The 16,859-nt window shown below is 40.9% G+C and overlaps 1 protein-coding gene across 21 annotated transcripts in view; it reads right to left on the reverse strand.

The window, feature by feature from the left end:
• Positions 1–16,859, reverse strand: part of LOC132797745 (zinc metalloproteinase-disintegrin-like protein F1) — a 62,168-nt gene that overhangs the window by 35,579 nt on the left and 9,730 nt on the right. For 5 of the 21 annotated variants that reach the window (XM_060809520.1, XM_060809519.1, XM_060809517.1 and 2 more), the window contains exons 1-2: positions 13,543–14,834; positions 6,001–7,150 (exon numbers count right to left, since the gene is read on the reverse strand). In XM_060809520.1, coding sequence (XP_060665503.1) covers positions 6,001–6,070 — 70 coding nt within the window. In that variant the 5' untranslated portion in view covers positions 6,071–7,150; positions 13,543–14,834. Of the gene's footprint in view, positions 1–6,000; positions 7,151–7,246; positions 7,265–13,542; positions 14,841–16,859 lie in introns of those variants that run through there. The other 16 variants (XM_060809505.1, XM_060809507.1, XM_060809499.1 and 13 more) reach the window with 7 other exon arrangements.

Consider the following 16,859-nt stretch of genomic DNA (forward strand, 5'->3'; position numbering starts at 1 on the left):
TACCAGATTATCTAAAGATTAACAAAAAAAAAAACAAATAATCATTTTCAGAAATTCGATCAGCTTATTTTTTATACTATCGACGCACTAAAGCAAAAGAAATTTTTTTTTATTTGATTCCATTATAAATTTTAAAATCAATTTAAATCAAAATATATCGCCGAAGATAAGTCATTTAATTAAGACCACAACTCTGCTTTGATCATTCTTAAAGTGAGAATATTTGTTAGATTAAAGGACATTCTAAATTCTAGAAAAAAATCATACATCAATACAAAACATTCTTAATCATAGATTGTTCAAGATAAATAGAAAAATAAAAGCATTTGTAATTGTTACATTTCTTTTTGAACCCGCGAACTCCCAGCTCGTTCAAGATATTTTGCGATATCTCTATTTACTGAGCCAAGAGCAATAATATTTCATATTTTAATTTTATGTTTCACTTAGAGAAAATTCTTGAACTTTTGATCTTCAAATAAGATTTTGTTAATCCCCTAACGATTGTTGAACACTATAAGAAACTTTAAAATTGAAATCTTAAACTTAAGAGTTTCTTTCTAGATTTTAGAACATTCTCTCTGACATGTACAAATGTGTTTGTTGGGCATTGAGTAACTTTACCACTATCTTGCAAAAGAATCTATATTTGCAACCATAATCTACAATTCAATATTTTCTAAGTAATTAAAACTTAAAATGACAACTCATAAACACGAAGCGTCATGTATATCATAAATAATATTTTTTAAAGAGATCTGTCCCAACAAAGCCCAATTCATATGCTTTAATAAATTTATTACCAGGGAAAAACATTTAGTCAGCCAATTCGACAACTGACCAGCCCCAAGTATTAAGTATGTTAGAACAATAGCAAGAGTTGCACAAAAGTGAACAATGCACATACATATGTATTATATGTACGTATGTTTATCTGAATGCAGAATCATAAGTCCATCCACATGTTGAAGGACTAAATACAAGGATTAAATCGAATTCTATCGAATTCAGCCAATAGCAAGACGATGACTATTGTTAATGATTTCCAGCTTGTCGGCGAACAATTGATAAATCTAATGGAAGAGAACGAATCATAGATGAATACCTGATGCCGCTGCCTTGATGCTTTTGTTGTGTCGCCCATTGTATTGTTGTGAGGTTAAGTCGAGGCAACAAAATCTCTGGGAAAGTTTAACAGTTGCAATTGACCAATGAATAGAGTAGAAGTACGATAACTGCAATGCACTGTGTGTGAAGCATTCAGAAGTTGCCAGTTGAACTTGCAACTTCTCTCTGGACTCTGCTTGTTAATAACAAGCTGTTAATAACAAGTTGTTATCTGTCAATTGCAAATATACTGAAATGCACTGTGCAGTTCATAGTTGGGTAAACATCGTTTAATATACTAAAGAAGTTTGTTCATTAGTTTTTGGTCAGTGAACTAGGTGGCTCATTTGATTCATTTGATTTTGTTCCCAACGTTGTTCTTAGTTATATTTTGTGCACTTTTTTGACGTTCTTCCTTATTTTCATTCCGCTTTGTTTTACATCAAGTATGCTATAATTTTTAGAATGATAGAATAAAGCAATATTTTTTAAGTGTGCTTTTAAAGTGTTGCCACATCAGTTCAAAGAGCGATAGTGAACAACAACCGCATAGCAAATGATTAATCAAAGATGGAACATGTGAACTAAAACGAAATAATCAACTGAACAAAAAAGAACGATGAAGGTGAACGTATTCTGTTCCTTTAATACTGAATTGGTAGTTGTTATTGACTCGTATTAGCTCGATAAATAAACAAGTGAGAAAGTTACAGTTGAGTGTGCTCGACTGTGAGATACCCGCTACCCATTTTGAATAAAAGCAAAATATTGCGGTATTTTTTCAAAATATACCAAAAATGCAAAAATACTAAAAATATACCAAATGGTATTTTTGTTATATCGATATAGTACCACATTCAAAATATACCATAGACGGCATAATATACCAGATTGTCGGCCAAAGCAACCAAGACCCCTAGTAAGTAGGCGTTTTTGATCATACAAAAGTATTTTTTTAATAACTTCGACAATTTTTATCTGATCGCAACCAAATTTTTAGGAATCATAACTACTATAGTAGTTATTGTATATACCAAAATTCGCAACTCTAGCTTTAAAATTACGCTTGTTATTCGATTTTTTTTGATTTGCGGGGGCGGAAGTGGGCGTGGCAAAAATTTGAAACAAACTTGATCTGCGTGCAAACATAACAAATGCTGTCGAAAAAATTATAGCTCTATCTCTTATAGTCGGAAAGGAACCGATCTAACGTTGACGACCATAGCAAGCGTAAAAAGGACAATGATTTGAGAGTATGCACCTGGAATGTACGAACTTTGTACAGACCTGGTGCTGCTCAACAACTAGCAGATACCCTCAACAAATGTAGGGCTGACATCACTGCTATCCAGGAGATGCGATGGATAGGACAAGGCTGCATAAAGAGGAAGAACTTGTGACATTTACTACAGCTGCCATCCAAAACGGCATGAATTTGGTTGTGGTTTCGTTGTAGGTGCCAGGCTGCGGCGCCGAGTCTCTCACTTTCAGCCAATAAACGAGAGAATTGCAACGATCCGAATTTTTGCCAAATTCTTTAACATCAGCCTGATATGCGCACATGCCCCAACGAAGGAAAAGGACGATGCCACCAAGGACGCTTTCTATGCGGAGCTCGACCGAGCTTATGGCCGCTGTCCTTCCCATGACATTAAAATTCTCCTCGGAGATTTTAATGCCAAGGTAGGACGAGAAGACATCTTTGGTGCCACCGTCGGGCGATTTAGTCTACATGAGACCACCTCGAGCAATGGTCTCAGATTAATAGGCTTTGCAGCTGCGCATAATATGGTAGTTCGTAGTACCGGATTCCGTCATTTGGACATCCATAAGGCATCTTGGCTCTCTCCCGATCGACTGACCAGAAATCAGATCGATCATGTTGTGATCGATGCAAGGCACGCATCTAACATACTCGACGTACGATCCTGTCGGGGTCCCAACATCGACTCCGACCATTATCTTGTTGCAGCTAAGATTCGCACACGGCTATGTGTGGCGAAGATTGCACGTCGAAGTGCGTTAAGAAGGCTGGACATCGGAAAGCTGCAATCACAACAGGCGAAGAATGCATTCTCCACTCACGTCTCGGGGCTATTAAGCCGAGCACCTTCAATACCTCAAGACTTAAGCGATATGTGGGCGCTCATATCTCACTCCCTGCGAGCTTCGGCAGAAGAGGTGCTTGGATTCCAGCGTCCTCTAACAAGGAATCCATGGTACGATCAGGAGTGTCGTGACGCAACAGCTGCAAAGGACGCCGCCTACAGAAGAACACTGCAGGCTGGGGCGATACGAGCTATTGTGGACGTCTACAGGTTGAGAAGAAGATACGAAAAACGCCTTTTCAGACGCAAGAAGAAAGAGCAGGAAAGGCGAGAGTGTGAGAACATAGAGAGCAGCAGATGCAGAAATGAAGCACGTAACTTCTACTAGAGGGTCAAGCGTCTGACCCAAGGATTTAAGTCTGGTGCAGTGGCGTGCAGGGACGATGATGGAAACCTTGTCGTGCTGAGGTTATGGAGGGATCACTTTTCGAGTCTGTTATCTGGCTCAAGCACAGACTCTGAAGATTATGATCCACGAACCCCAATCTATGGCACTGATATTGAAGTGCCAATCCCAAGTCATATCGAAGTCAAGGATGCAATCCAGCGGCTTAAGAACAACAAGTCTGCAGGTGCTGACGGCCTGCCGGCAGAACTGTTTAAGGCAGCTGGTGATATGTTGGTAGGGAGCATGCACCAACTAATCAGTAAGATATGGCTCACGGAGAGCATGCCCGAAGATTGGAATCTCAGCATGATCTGTCCCATCCTGAAGAAGGGTGATGCCACGGTGCGCACCAACTACCGCAGAATTAGTCTTCTTCCAGTTGCGTACAAGGTCCTAACGAGCGTATTGTGTGAAAGACTGAAACCCCATGCTGAAGCACTGATTGGACCTTATCAGTGTGGGTTCAGGCCTGGCAAGTCCACTGTTGACCAGATTTTCACCTTGCGCCAAATCCTGGAGAAGTCTTACGAAAACCAGATCGACACGTACCATCTCTTCGTCGACTACAAAGCCGCATTTGATAGCCCCCGGCGAGATCGCCTATATGCCGCCATGTCTGAGCTTGGTATACCAGCAAAGCTGACTAGAGTTTGCAGAATGACATTGAGCAACACCATCAGCTCTGTCAAGGTAGGATGTGGCCAATCCGAAACCTTTACTACCAAGTGTGGCCTCAGACAAGGTGACTCGCTGTCTTGTATACTCTTCAATATTTTAATGGAGAGTATTATAAGAAAGGCCGGTGTACATCGGACGGGCACGATATTAACCAACAGATGTGTCCAACTCCTTGGTTACGCTGATGATATTGATATCATTGGCCGCACCAAGCGTGATGTCACAGGAGCCTTCGGGGCTATTGAAAAGGAATCAGCAAAAGTAGGACTAGCAGTTAATATGGAGAAAACAAAGTTTATGGTGTGCTCTAGCAGATAATCGCGGCGTCTTGATTCTCAGCTGACTGCAGAAAACTATAGCTTTGGGTCCGTCAAGGAGTTTATTTACCTAGGCACTGCTATAACAAGCACAAATGATGTCAGTCTGGAGATTAAGCGGAGAATAACACTTGCCAACAGGTGTTACTTTGGGCTCAGTAGGCAGTTTAATAGTAGAGCTCTCTCGACGCACAAAACCACACTCTACAAGACGCTCATTCTTCCAGTACTCTTATATGGTGCGGAGTGCTGGACTGTGACGCAGTCAGATGCAGCTGCTCTTGGAGTGTTCGAGAGGAAAATTCTTCGCAAAATCTTTGGTCCAATCTGCGTGGACGATGTTTATCGCATCAGATACAACCACGAGCTGTATGAGCTATACGGCGATGTTGACGTGGGCAGTCGAGTGAAATCTCAAAGACTTCGCTGGCTGGGCCACGTTGCCCGTATGGATGAAGATGCTCCGGCTCGTAAGGTGTTTGATGCGATGATTGTTGGGACACGAAGGAGAGGACGACCCCGAACGCGTTGGCAGGACCAGGTGATGGAAACCCTGTCCACACTTGGTGTTACCAACTGGCGAAGGCGCGCTCAGGACAGAGCCGCGTGGAGGCACATCGCGCTTCAGGCTGAGACCCGATAAAAGGGTTGTATTGGCCACATAATAATAAAAAATCTCTTATAGTCTCTGAGATCCAGTGTTTCATACGGACAGACGGACAGACGAACAGACACACAGACGGACATGGCTAGATCGTCTCGGCTGTTGACGCTGATCAAGAATATATATACTTTATAGGGTCGGAGATGCCTCCTTCTACCTGTTACATACATTTCCTGCCGGCACAAAGTTATAATACCCTTCTACCCTATGGGTAGCGGGTATAAAAATATGTCACAAACTTATATTATATTCCCAATCACTTTAAATGCGTATAGCATTATCAATTAAATAGCTAAACTATAGTTGGTATGCTTACGCTTTCACTAATTGAAAAACTTAAGAGAAATCATAAAAGACACAGAAACATTCTTTGCTTTCCGTGATGTCTGTTCACTTAGCCGTTGACCGATACACACATAGTATTATACATACATATGTTATACATACATAAAAAACGAATTCTAAATTGTAACTGATACTTTGTCAAAGATTAGGTTTAAAATAGATTTATTAAGCACACAAGATATGGCCTGATAAATTTCATTACAAATAAAATTGTGTTCAGATATTTCACTATTTGAAATATCAAAATTGTGATACCGCAAAAAAAGAACTGTATTCACTTTAAGCAATTTGTAGAGCATATGAATAAGATGTGAACATATCTACAAGTGCCAGTGGCAATAACGTGTTTTTGTGTGCAACGAGATTGATATGGATTGAATTGGGTTTACTTACCGCCAGCGCACTGGACCAACTCACAAAGCTGGGCTATGATGACGAACAGAGAAGCGAGTGTTATCCACATGGCGGCGGTTGACGAATACGAAATGAGCGTTGAACGTTGAACGTTGACCGTTGTCCGTTAACCGTTGCTTGGGTTGGTGTTGGGGGGTCCTAGCGTGTCGTGGCCTGGCTTAGTTCGCGCTGCGTGTGCTCCACTCTCAAGGACTTCGAAGTTGCCGTTACTCGATTGGGTGTCCTTGCATATGAGGCAGTGGCTCGCGTAGGTTACGAAACTCGAACACGAGTGATACACTCAAAAACACACTCACGATTGATAGGTACAGGCAGTAATCTCACTCACATACGAATGTCGCAATTGCTTTGGATAGAAACTCAAAGATGTTTAAAGGAAGCTGACAAGTAAATTACCCTTGCCGCTGCTTATTCACTCGATTAATGATGGCCCTACAGAAAAAAAATTCTTCTAATTGTGTATTCCTTTTTCCTTTGTCTCGTCCTTAGCTTGAGGCTCCACAGCAGGCGGCGATTATGTCAGATGTAGATGTTGATGTTACTGATATTGATGTTAAAGCTGATGCGAAAGTGGATCTTAAAGTTGTTGCTATTAATGCTGTGCTCGAGGCTGATTCCGAAGCTGAGGCAGAGGATTTCTTGTATGGCAGTGGCGGGCAGGCGTGACTGGCTGTGACTTTGGCTTTGTCTGTTGCGGTGACGGTGACGGTGGCGGTGGCTGTGGCTGGAGTGACGTTCGTGTGCAGTTCGAGTTCGAGTTCGCGTTTGCGTTCGAGTCGAGATTGCGGCATCGTTTCGCGCTCACAGACACTGCCCCGCGATCTGCTTTCTGCTCTCAGCTTTCCTCTGTCTTCTGTTCTGTTTTGTTTTCTGGCCACACAGTTGACACACACAGTCACACACACACACACACATAGACTTATGTCTAAGCACTGGATTGACAATCTTACTTATATGCTCTTTGTTGTTGTTGTTTTGTATAAGTTTCAAAAAATTGCACCATTAAAACGTCGGCTCATAATCACAATATTTCCAATAAAAAAAATGCAACAAAAAAATCAATCAATTTGTTTGCAGTTTTATTCACTTAAATCGCCCTACGATTGATTATCTATCATGCTAAATTGACCTGAAACGAAAACGGAATTGTAAATGCAATTAGTCAAATATTTTTCGAATAGTTTGAATTATTTCGTTGAAGTTCGAAGGCATAGGCAACACTTACTTCAATTTTGCATGAATTCGACTGCAAAACAATTTAACCGAGACCTTATATACTATGTATATTATTATGTCGCAACACGAAACAGTCGCATTCATCTAGAATTGTGTTGTACCGACCAATCACTATACCACGACTAAGCTCTGGTTACCGCCTCGAGACTTGATGAAGCTCTAGGCACCAGCGGCGACAGCTTCCGCACAGTGGCGCAATTCGTTGCTCGAGGCCAATCAATAAATTGGACGACATTGGAGCACTAGTATTATAGGTACACAGAAAGATAGAGAGAGAGATAGAGAGAGAGAGAGAGAGAGAGAGAGAGAGAGAGAGAGAGAGGGAGAGAGACAATATCTAAATTGAAGGGTGGATTGCAAATCATTATTTGAGAACGCTTCCATGTTAAAAGAAAAGTCTTGAAACAATAATTTTATATTGAAAATATCTAAAAAACAAAAATAAGACTTCGTTCTTCAATCGTCGTTTTGAGATTACAAATCTTGCAACATTCAAAAGTTCTCAAATTCAAAAATTTTTTTTCTCGTTTCTTAAAATCAGAGCTAATATTTTAATTCGCCTCCTCCAAAATTAGAAAGTGATTTATATTACTGTTGCTGTTAGCTCAGTAAGTTCAGTAAGTAAGGTTCAAACACAAGTCGGTTTGTACAAAAATTTGTGATTCTTGATTTTTCCACCTTTTTTTCCTTTTTTTGAGTTTTAGATATCGTAGATTTTATTTTGTTTCCTTCATATAATCTGCTTCGTTCTGGACACTATATTGTGCAGTGTAGAACTAAAAGAGTGAGCCAACGATGCGTATGCGTTAATGCCACCCATTGTAAGTCCCCAAAGCCAACCGTAATTAGTCAAGGGCAGCTATAAAAGGGGTCATAGTTAAATTGCAAACATCAGCAGCAGTAGCAGCAGAGACAGAGGCAGTGACAGTGGCAGCAAATGCAATGACATGCCTCAACTGAACTGCTTAAATAATTAATTGTGACGACCCTCATACGTACCGTTGAACGAACTCGCCTCGCCTCGCCTCGCCTCGCCTCAACTCTGGCACATCCACATCCACAGCAACAGCAATAGCCACAACCACAGCTACAGCTACAGCCACAGCGAGTCAAGGGTGAATAGTTGGACACATCAACAACAAAATGTAACGCGAATGTCCCTGAATAAAGTGCTTTTTTTCTCCCTCTCGCTTTGTTTTTTACAGATGCCGTTTGTTTATTACAACAATTATAAAATTACAAAATCCGTTTTCGATACTCTCAATTCAATTGATGTATGGTATTCTCTTTTTTGTTTGCTTCAGTTGCCGCATGTAAATCGATTTCATTTTTTATTTGGCAATAAACTTGATTGACAATTATCAACCATTAACCGTATCAGCTTAATTGCACTCGGCGCATTGCATTTCAATCTGAAATCCCGAGGGAGTAACTGTGTTAGCCTCGTCGCGAAAGCGAAGCAGCTTATTGATTATGATGCAAGTAATGGAAGGCCAATGGCTGTGATAGATTTAAATCAAAAAATGCATATCGCAGTAATTTGCCATGCATGCTTATTGATTCTCAGAAGCTGAGCAATACATTCAATTAGAAGCGAAAAGGTTTTCAATTTATAATAGAAATAACTTTATGAAGGTCTTCGTTTCAATTTCTCGTTACAAGAGAAGTAAATGAAAATAAAATTTGAATGTAGAAAACTTTTTCCGAAAGTGTAATTGAAAAGACAGCAACATTGTTCAATTTTTTTTTTTTCTTATGATATTACGAAAAGTAAAGTTGAATTAAAGTTGAATCCATGTTTATTAAGGCACAAAAATTCTATTGAAACAACCGAAAACTTGAATATAAATGTCATTATAAAATTTGTGATCTTCATTAGCTCAAGCAATAACTTTTAAGTACAAATATAAAGACAAAAAAATTGTGCAACTTTCCGCTTTTTTTTTTAATATTGCGAATTATTTTGTGTAACCAATTATATGCTTGTTTATTAATTCATAGAAGATAAAGAAATTGCCTTCAATTAGGTTAATAAATGAAAACAATTTGAATATTGATGAATTTTTTAAATGTTTTGTCTTCACTGTTGCATATTTTTTTTTTGTTAGATACTACAAATTATAATTTTAAAATACTCCGTCTAATCTATTAAATTGAGGAAATTTGTTAGAAATGAATTAAAGATGACTTTTAAAAAAATCTGCGTCTTCATTAACTAAACTAATAATTTTCCACAAACTAACATATAATATAACTATTTGCATAATTTCAAATAAATAGTGAATGAACATATTTCAATTGATTGGTGTTTATTCTCATTAATAACTCCATTTTTATTCATGTAATTGTGAACGGTTTATGAAAATCTCATGATGAAAATCTCATTCATGATGTTTTTTTAATGCTTAAATATTTACTGAGTAGTCAAACAAATCTCCGAGCACACTAAGCGAGTCATTGGGATGAAATGCTAATCTCAGAGATGTTTGCATCGGAAGAAAGACAGCAAGAGAGCTAATTGAAAAACGTAAGATTGCAAAAATATGCAGTAAGAGTTTGATACATCGTAATGATTGGACAATCGAATGGGCCAAATAAATATATTTTTCGTATTATTCGACTCACAGACTTGGCAGCAGAAGCTACAAACAACGAGATCAGAGTTCGGGTAGCTTAAAAATGCATAACTGTCACGGTTAGTCAATGATGCTAATAGCCAGCACTCCTATCTATTTTTTTGGTTTTATTTTATTTTTATAATTTTGACCCTGACCTCATATCCACCGTTTGCACCTCGCTCCTCGCTCCTCGCCTTCCACCAGAGTCCACAACAATTGGAAAATTTTTGGCAGGCTATGGGTATAGCTGTGGCTGTGGCAAGCGGTTTGCTTGAAAGTTTGATTGTGGATTGTGCCTGTGCCTGTGCCACACTGGCCACTGGCCACTGGCCACACACATAATCCGAATTTGGCATCGCAGAACCACCCTGTTAATGACAGCCGCAACCGCAGTCGCAGATAGAGTATGTAGAGCTTCAGCCCCGTCAGCTACGGGTGCCACATTTGGGGAATAGGAAATGGGGGTACCAACTTGCCACAGCTTCAATCATGCGGCTGCATAATCATCCAGCACTTCTCTTCCTCGCTTCGATTCGCTTCTATTTTCATTTTCATTTTTGTATTTTCCCATTTTCTTTTCTAGTTTTTTTTTCGGCTGTTCGTTTTACTGTTCGTTTTTGTGGCAAGCATTGTACTACAGCGATCATTGTTTTGGGTTCGGCTAGGGGCGATCTATCTGCTTTGCATAGGCTCAACGCGCAATAAACCGCAAAGAAACAACAAATATACAAACATACATAGACATACACATACATATATATACGTACTATGAGTGCAAACAACAAATACAACACAAAATAACTGAACAAAATTCCAACTCGTGGGGTCGCCTTGTTGTGCTTGTGATTGTGTTGCTGTTGCTGTTGCTGTTAAGGGAATTGCTGGTGTAAGTTTTGCTGTTGTTGTTTATATGATATTGTTTTTGTTACTGTTGTGTTACTGTTGTTCTTGTGTCTCCATACCAACCACGAAGTGTACTACAAATTTTGTGGGTTCGCTTACATGGCTCCAAGCTGATTTTCGGAACATTTATGGCTGGTTGGATGTCAGATTTATACGTAAGCCCAAGATGGCATTGCCACTGCGATTGCTGTTGCTGTTGCTGTTACTTTTGCCATTACTCTCTGGGGTCTTTGTGTGCTAGCTTTGAGTGGCGCAAAGAACCGGAGGCTTATTGAGCAAACTCACACATATATACACATACACACACACAAATCGAAATCGTTATTTACCTTTGCGATTATCAAATCAATTTCTCGGATGCACAACTGTTCCGGCTACCAGCAGCATTAGGTCGCTGAAAAGGCATCACATTAATTTAATCAGTCGCTTTGCACCTAAAAGTATGCTTTACCTACTGAAGCAAAAGTGAAGACCTGATTGTTTGGCATATAGCAAAAGCCCTACAAGTCTGCAAACACACACACACACACACACACACAGAGCTGTATATACATATGTATATCTTTCATACATACATTTTGAGGTGTGAATGTGAATCGTGTGAATCGTGTAAAAAACCGACTGAAACACCGGGCGTACGAGTAATACAAATTCTATTGGAAATTGTTGGTATCCTGAAGAGAGAGACACGTTTAAAGAGCGAGCAGACAACTCGGGCAGCGTACCGTACAATTTACAACAAACCGACAAAAACAAAATTCCGCAATTCAGTTCGACAAAACAAGAAGCAACAGTAAAGCAGAGGGAGAACATAGTAGATAAATAGGAGGCATTGCAAGTAGCAGCAGCAGCATCGGCAGCTTCAGAAGGAGAAAGCGAAGGCGAAGGCGAAGGCTAAGGAGGAAAAGGAGAAGAACAAGAAGTAGAGGAGAAACAATAAACTGAAAACTAAACAAAACAAAACATGCTGACTGAGCTCAAGAATCTTCTGGGCAGTTCACTATTCGGGACACATAACAAATCTCTCTCTGGCATGCAGACGTTGCCCTGTGGAATCCGTCGCTCCTGCCCTGGGGGTCCCCTTCCCCCATCACCCACACCCTACATCATTCCGGTGTCCGGACATGGGACATTGGACTTTCGCCAGGCGCCGCCGACAGCGGCTTGCTGACGATTACATTGAGACATATACACACAGCACACGCACTCGCATGTGTGGGTACAGTGTACGCATGTAGTCGATCTAAGGTTTGGCGAGTGTGCTCACACACTCTACCACACTTACAGTCTGCAGGCAGCTGACAACCCAGACAGAAACGCGCTCTCTTCCACACTTGCTCTCTCGTTCGCTCTATTGCCATCTCGCCTGTGTATGTCGCTCTCTAATTAAGTTCTCTCTCGAACAAGTTGCTCTCTTCGCATCACTCTCTCTCTCTCTCTCTCTCTCAGCATCTGCTTTGCAAGTTGTAGACAAAAATGTGCCGAGCAACGCGATGCCGAAGCTGATGCTGATACGAACAACGGGATGCCGCTGATGGAGCCAAAAGCCGATTGCCAATCCCGATGCCGAAGCTGATGCCGACGCATGCTCAAGCCGACCTCAACGAAAACGCGCCCAAGACGAGTGTGTGGTTGCAGTTGTGTGTGTGTGTGTGTGTGAGTTTGTGAGTGAGTCCGGGAGAAGGGAAGCCTTAGCAAAAGCTGAAAACTGTCCAAGCGAAGGAAAAATTAGAGCTGGCGAGAGATGATGATGATGACTGTGGGACAGAGCAGGCTACATTCAATATCCAATTAACTAAAACGCCCCCTTCCCCAAGCCAGGCAACCAACACAACGCTGCCTCATTGCTGGCTGCCAGGAACCGACCGACAGACCGATGGGTAGACCGACACAGCGGCCAGCCGGCCCCTTGGACCAAGGACCAAGGCAAATCTCCTAATCTAATATACGACGAACAAATGGCCCGACGGGTGAAAACAATTTTCGTATCATGAATGACAGTCATGCGCAGCTGACGAAGGAGGCTGCCTCCGCCACCGCTTCCGTCTCCACTCTGCAACCACCGTCTGTGATTGTGATGCGGCGATGGATGCGAAAATCTTTCAGATATTTGAAGCAGTGTGCAATTAGAAGCATATGTACTTATCTATATACATACGAGTAATGTACATATGTTTGTGGTTTGAATGTAGATTCATAGTTGTACATTTGTGTATATATTTATTCATATTCGTTCCTGAGCATACAAAAAGAATTCATCATTCACCTTGATATATCTCAGATGATCTTGATCTTCACTGTTCGCCAAACTGCGATCTCCAAAAATCAGACATGAAACTAACCAATATAGATAACTACATCGTGTACAACACGAACTGTTGTTAACATCACGAAATGCCATTATCATAGGAATCTGTAGCGAAATCAAGTGGCTTTAAAGTGGGGCAATCTTGCCAAGTTGCCAAGCTGCCTAGTTGCCAAACTGTTTCCGCCGCTAAACACTTGGGATGATGAAAAACCAATTAAGTGATTAGCTACAATATAAATCTAAATAATTGAGACGAATTTGCCAAATGTTTTCCGCACACAAACACACACACTCACACAAATACGCTCATGCATAAGCAGATACACGCTCTGTGTGAGTATACAATACAAGTGCATGTGTGTTTGTGTGTGTGTGAAACTGTGGCGCCTGTAAGCATGCAATGCCTTTTTGCCCTTTTGTAATAAGATATATTATTTAGCATTATATTGACTTTACCTATGCGCCAGCGGCATTCGCTTTTAATGCTTGATGCTGTTGTTGCCGCTCCTCCTCCACTTGCTCTGCTATTGTTGTTGTAATATTTATTGTTGCCGATTTAAATCCATATCCTTGAAGTTGATTATTTTGTTGTTGATGCGCTTGCTTCTTAATCGAATTAAACAGCACACTTAACTATGTGAACACACTTTTGTTTGTCATTGTTGCGAGCAAACAGTACAAAAAAAAAAATGCCAAAAAATCTTTATAAAATATTGCAAAATATTTTCTTGTTGTTGTCGTATTAAAGGTGCAGCTTTGCCCGATTGCTTGCTATGTACTTTTTGTTTTTATTTCTTTTAAACTTTTGGATTTCAGCTTGGTTTCGTTTCGTTTCGTTTCGTTTCGTTTCGTTTGGTTGTTTGAATGCGCCTGCTCACCGAATCGCAATTATGTGTAATCGCAATCTTTATCTCTGTCTGCTTCTCATTTTTTGATACTTTTCGTTTTTATATCGATATACATATATATATACACATACACGTATACACACTCTCGTATATATATATGTCGATGGGTGCCTGCGCGTGGGTTATTTGATTTTTATCCAAAGAGCAGCTGCATCAGTTGAGGTTTTTAATTGAATACAGTGTGCCTTTTTTTGCTGCTGCCCTTTTTCTTTCAGGGTGTCTCCTTGTGTGCTCTGTGTCACCGCGTGTGTGCGTGTATGTGTATGTGTATGTGTATGTGTATGTGTGTTTGTGTATGTGTATGTGTATGTGTATGTGTATGTGTATATGTATATGTATGTGTATGTGTGTTTGTGTATGTGTATGTGTGTTTGTGTATGTGTATGTGTGTTTGTGTATGTTTGTGTATGTCGCTTTTATCGCTTGGTAGTTTCTTTCTTTTCTCTGCCGTGTTCGCTGATTCCGCTGACTTCGACTTCGACTCTGACTCTGACTGCGACCGATTGCGACTCCGGCTATAGCTTCTGTAAATGCGGCGACCGCTGACAGTTTGCAGTTAGCAGTTTATATACGGTATACTGTGTCTATAGAGTATAGTATTATGTTATCGCTATAGTATATATGCTTATGCTCTTGTGCCCGTTGTCACTATTGCTATTGCTATCGCTGCTGATGTGCTATTTGCTAGTCGCTATTCGCTATTTGCTGTTAGCTACTGTCGTCACCGTTTATTATTTTCTTTTTTTCTGTTTCAGTGTTATTTTTTTTTTTTTTTTTTGTATATTTTTGCTGATTTCCCGTTGCCACTTTCCGCGATTGCAAACAACGTTCTAAAGCGCTCGCATACGTCTGCAGTCTGCAGGACATGGGCACGCGACGACGTGGTCACCGCGCGCGGCCCAAAATACCGACGTCCACATTTTGCCAGCAAACATCGCGTCAACAACGACGACGCAGCCGCAGATATACGGCACCAACGCCAGCACGGACACCGACAACGGCAACAGCAAGAATTACGCTCAGCAACAACAATGGGGCAATGGAGTATTGGAGCATGTTGGAGCCGGTGATTGGGAGTCTGGGCCAGCATCTCGCTCTCTCTCTCTCTCTCTCTCTCTCTCTCTCTCTCTCTCTCTCTCTCTCTCTCTCTCTCTCTCTTGAGTTTGCTCTCTAAGCGTGTTATCTGAGACTCTCTCTCGATTCTCTTTTTAGTTCGCATTCAGCCAAAGCTCTGTAGAGACAAGTGTCTGTGGGTCGTCTCTTAGCCAGCGTGTTGCTGACTTTAATCGAAGCAACCCCCTCTTCCGTCCTTTCGCCTCATTACCACCCCCCTCAGATGAGATGTAGGACAAAAATACGTAGCATCAACGCCCCTATTTTACACGACAAAATGGATTTATCTGCGAAAAATTGGGATATTATTTAGACTCAAGCGAAAGAGAAAGAGAAAGGGAGAGAGAGAGCACGACAGAGAGAGAGAGAGAGAGAGCCAGAGAGAGAGAGAGAGCGCAAACAGAACGAACGATACCCAAGAGAAGAGTAAACTTGCTCAACTAGAAGACACAGCAGCAGAACCTTCCATGACTCCCCTCGGCGCCCCCTCGTATCCTGCTTAACAAGGGGAACGCAATTTTCGGGGGAGGCAAGCACTCAATGCGGGCTGAAATATATTCGAGCAAAAAATTAAGTTGTTTTAGAGTTAATTCGAAAAGTTTTTAAAAACTTTTAATTGGTTAGGTGTTGGTTGCTTGCTGCTGCTGCTGCTGTTGCTGTGTTGCTGTTGTTGCTTCTCGCCTGCTTATTGGTTTTTCTTATTGTTTCGAGTGTCGGTTGCATCAGCCTTCTTCAGGTTAAGCATCACTTAACACTGGGCTACAATGCGAGGAGCTCGCAGCTTACAGTTTAGAGAACTTCTCTGCCGCTGCTTCGCTGCTTTTAGGTTTCTTGTTCGCACATAAAACAACAGCTCAACATCACGGGGCACTAAAATGATGTATTTATCAAAATGATGACAACTATTTTTTTGGCGGGGAGGACGGACAGGGGGAGGCTGAAATGTTTCTCTCAGTTGACCTCAAGCAGCTGAATGTTGTTTCCAGCCAAAAAAAGCAATGAAAACAGAGGAAGAAAGAAAAACCCTGACCTCGGCAATAGTAATAAATAATTTCAGCTCAAGCACAACTACGAGTGTGACTGCAAATAGCACTATGACTACGAATATGGTTCTCTGGTCTCTGTTTTTTGGCGTGCTTAACTCTACTTAGTGTGAACATATATACATATGTATGTACATCTATATGTACGTATATATGTATATGCATATCGGCTGTGTGTACATACACATGCTCAGTACATAAATAGCGGAATTCCGGCTGGCTAAAGTAGCGCAAAATACAAGTGGAAAAAAAGAAGTCACGGAGAAAAAGAAATAAATAAAACGAAAATGAAAACGTAAACGTAAACGAATCGAGGGAAAAATAAATAAAAAATTACAGACAAATTGAATATTTCCATGAATTGAATTCTGTCAAATTGAATGGTGTACGATTTGCCAATCTAATCATGGTGCGACGCCAACCGTCCACAACGCCCACATCCTTTGCTCTCCCTCAACAACAGCAGCAACAACAACGACAACAGCTGAGGAGCAAAGTTGCGCTCAGGCGAGGAGTATCCAATTTTGGTGTGGGCTCCGAAAGTATGCAATACTTTTCGGCTGCGTGTTTGCTGTGTTTAGTTGGCGAACCAATTTTATAGGCATGTTGTAGCTGTAGTTGTAGTTGTTGCTCCTCTAACTGTGCAGTAGCTTTGAGGCATACATAATTAATATCCATTGTAAATGGACAGGTACTGAAATGGATGGAC

The sequence above is a fragment of the Drosophila nasuta genome, unplaced genomic scaffold (assembly GCF_023558535.2).
Source record: "Drosophila nasuta strain 15112-1781.00 unplaced genomic scaffold, ASM2355853v1 ctg18_pilon, whole genome shotgun sequence".
Taxonomy (NCBI): Eukaryota; Metazoa; Arthropoda; class Insecta; order Diptera; family Drosophilidae; genus Drosophila; species Drosophila nasuta.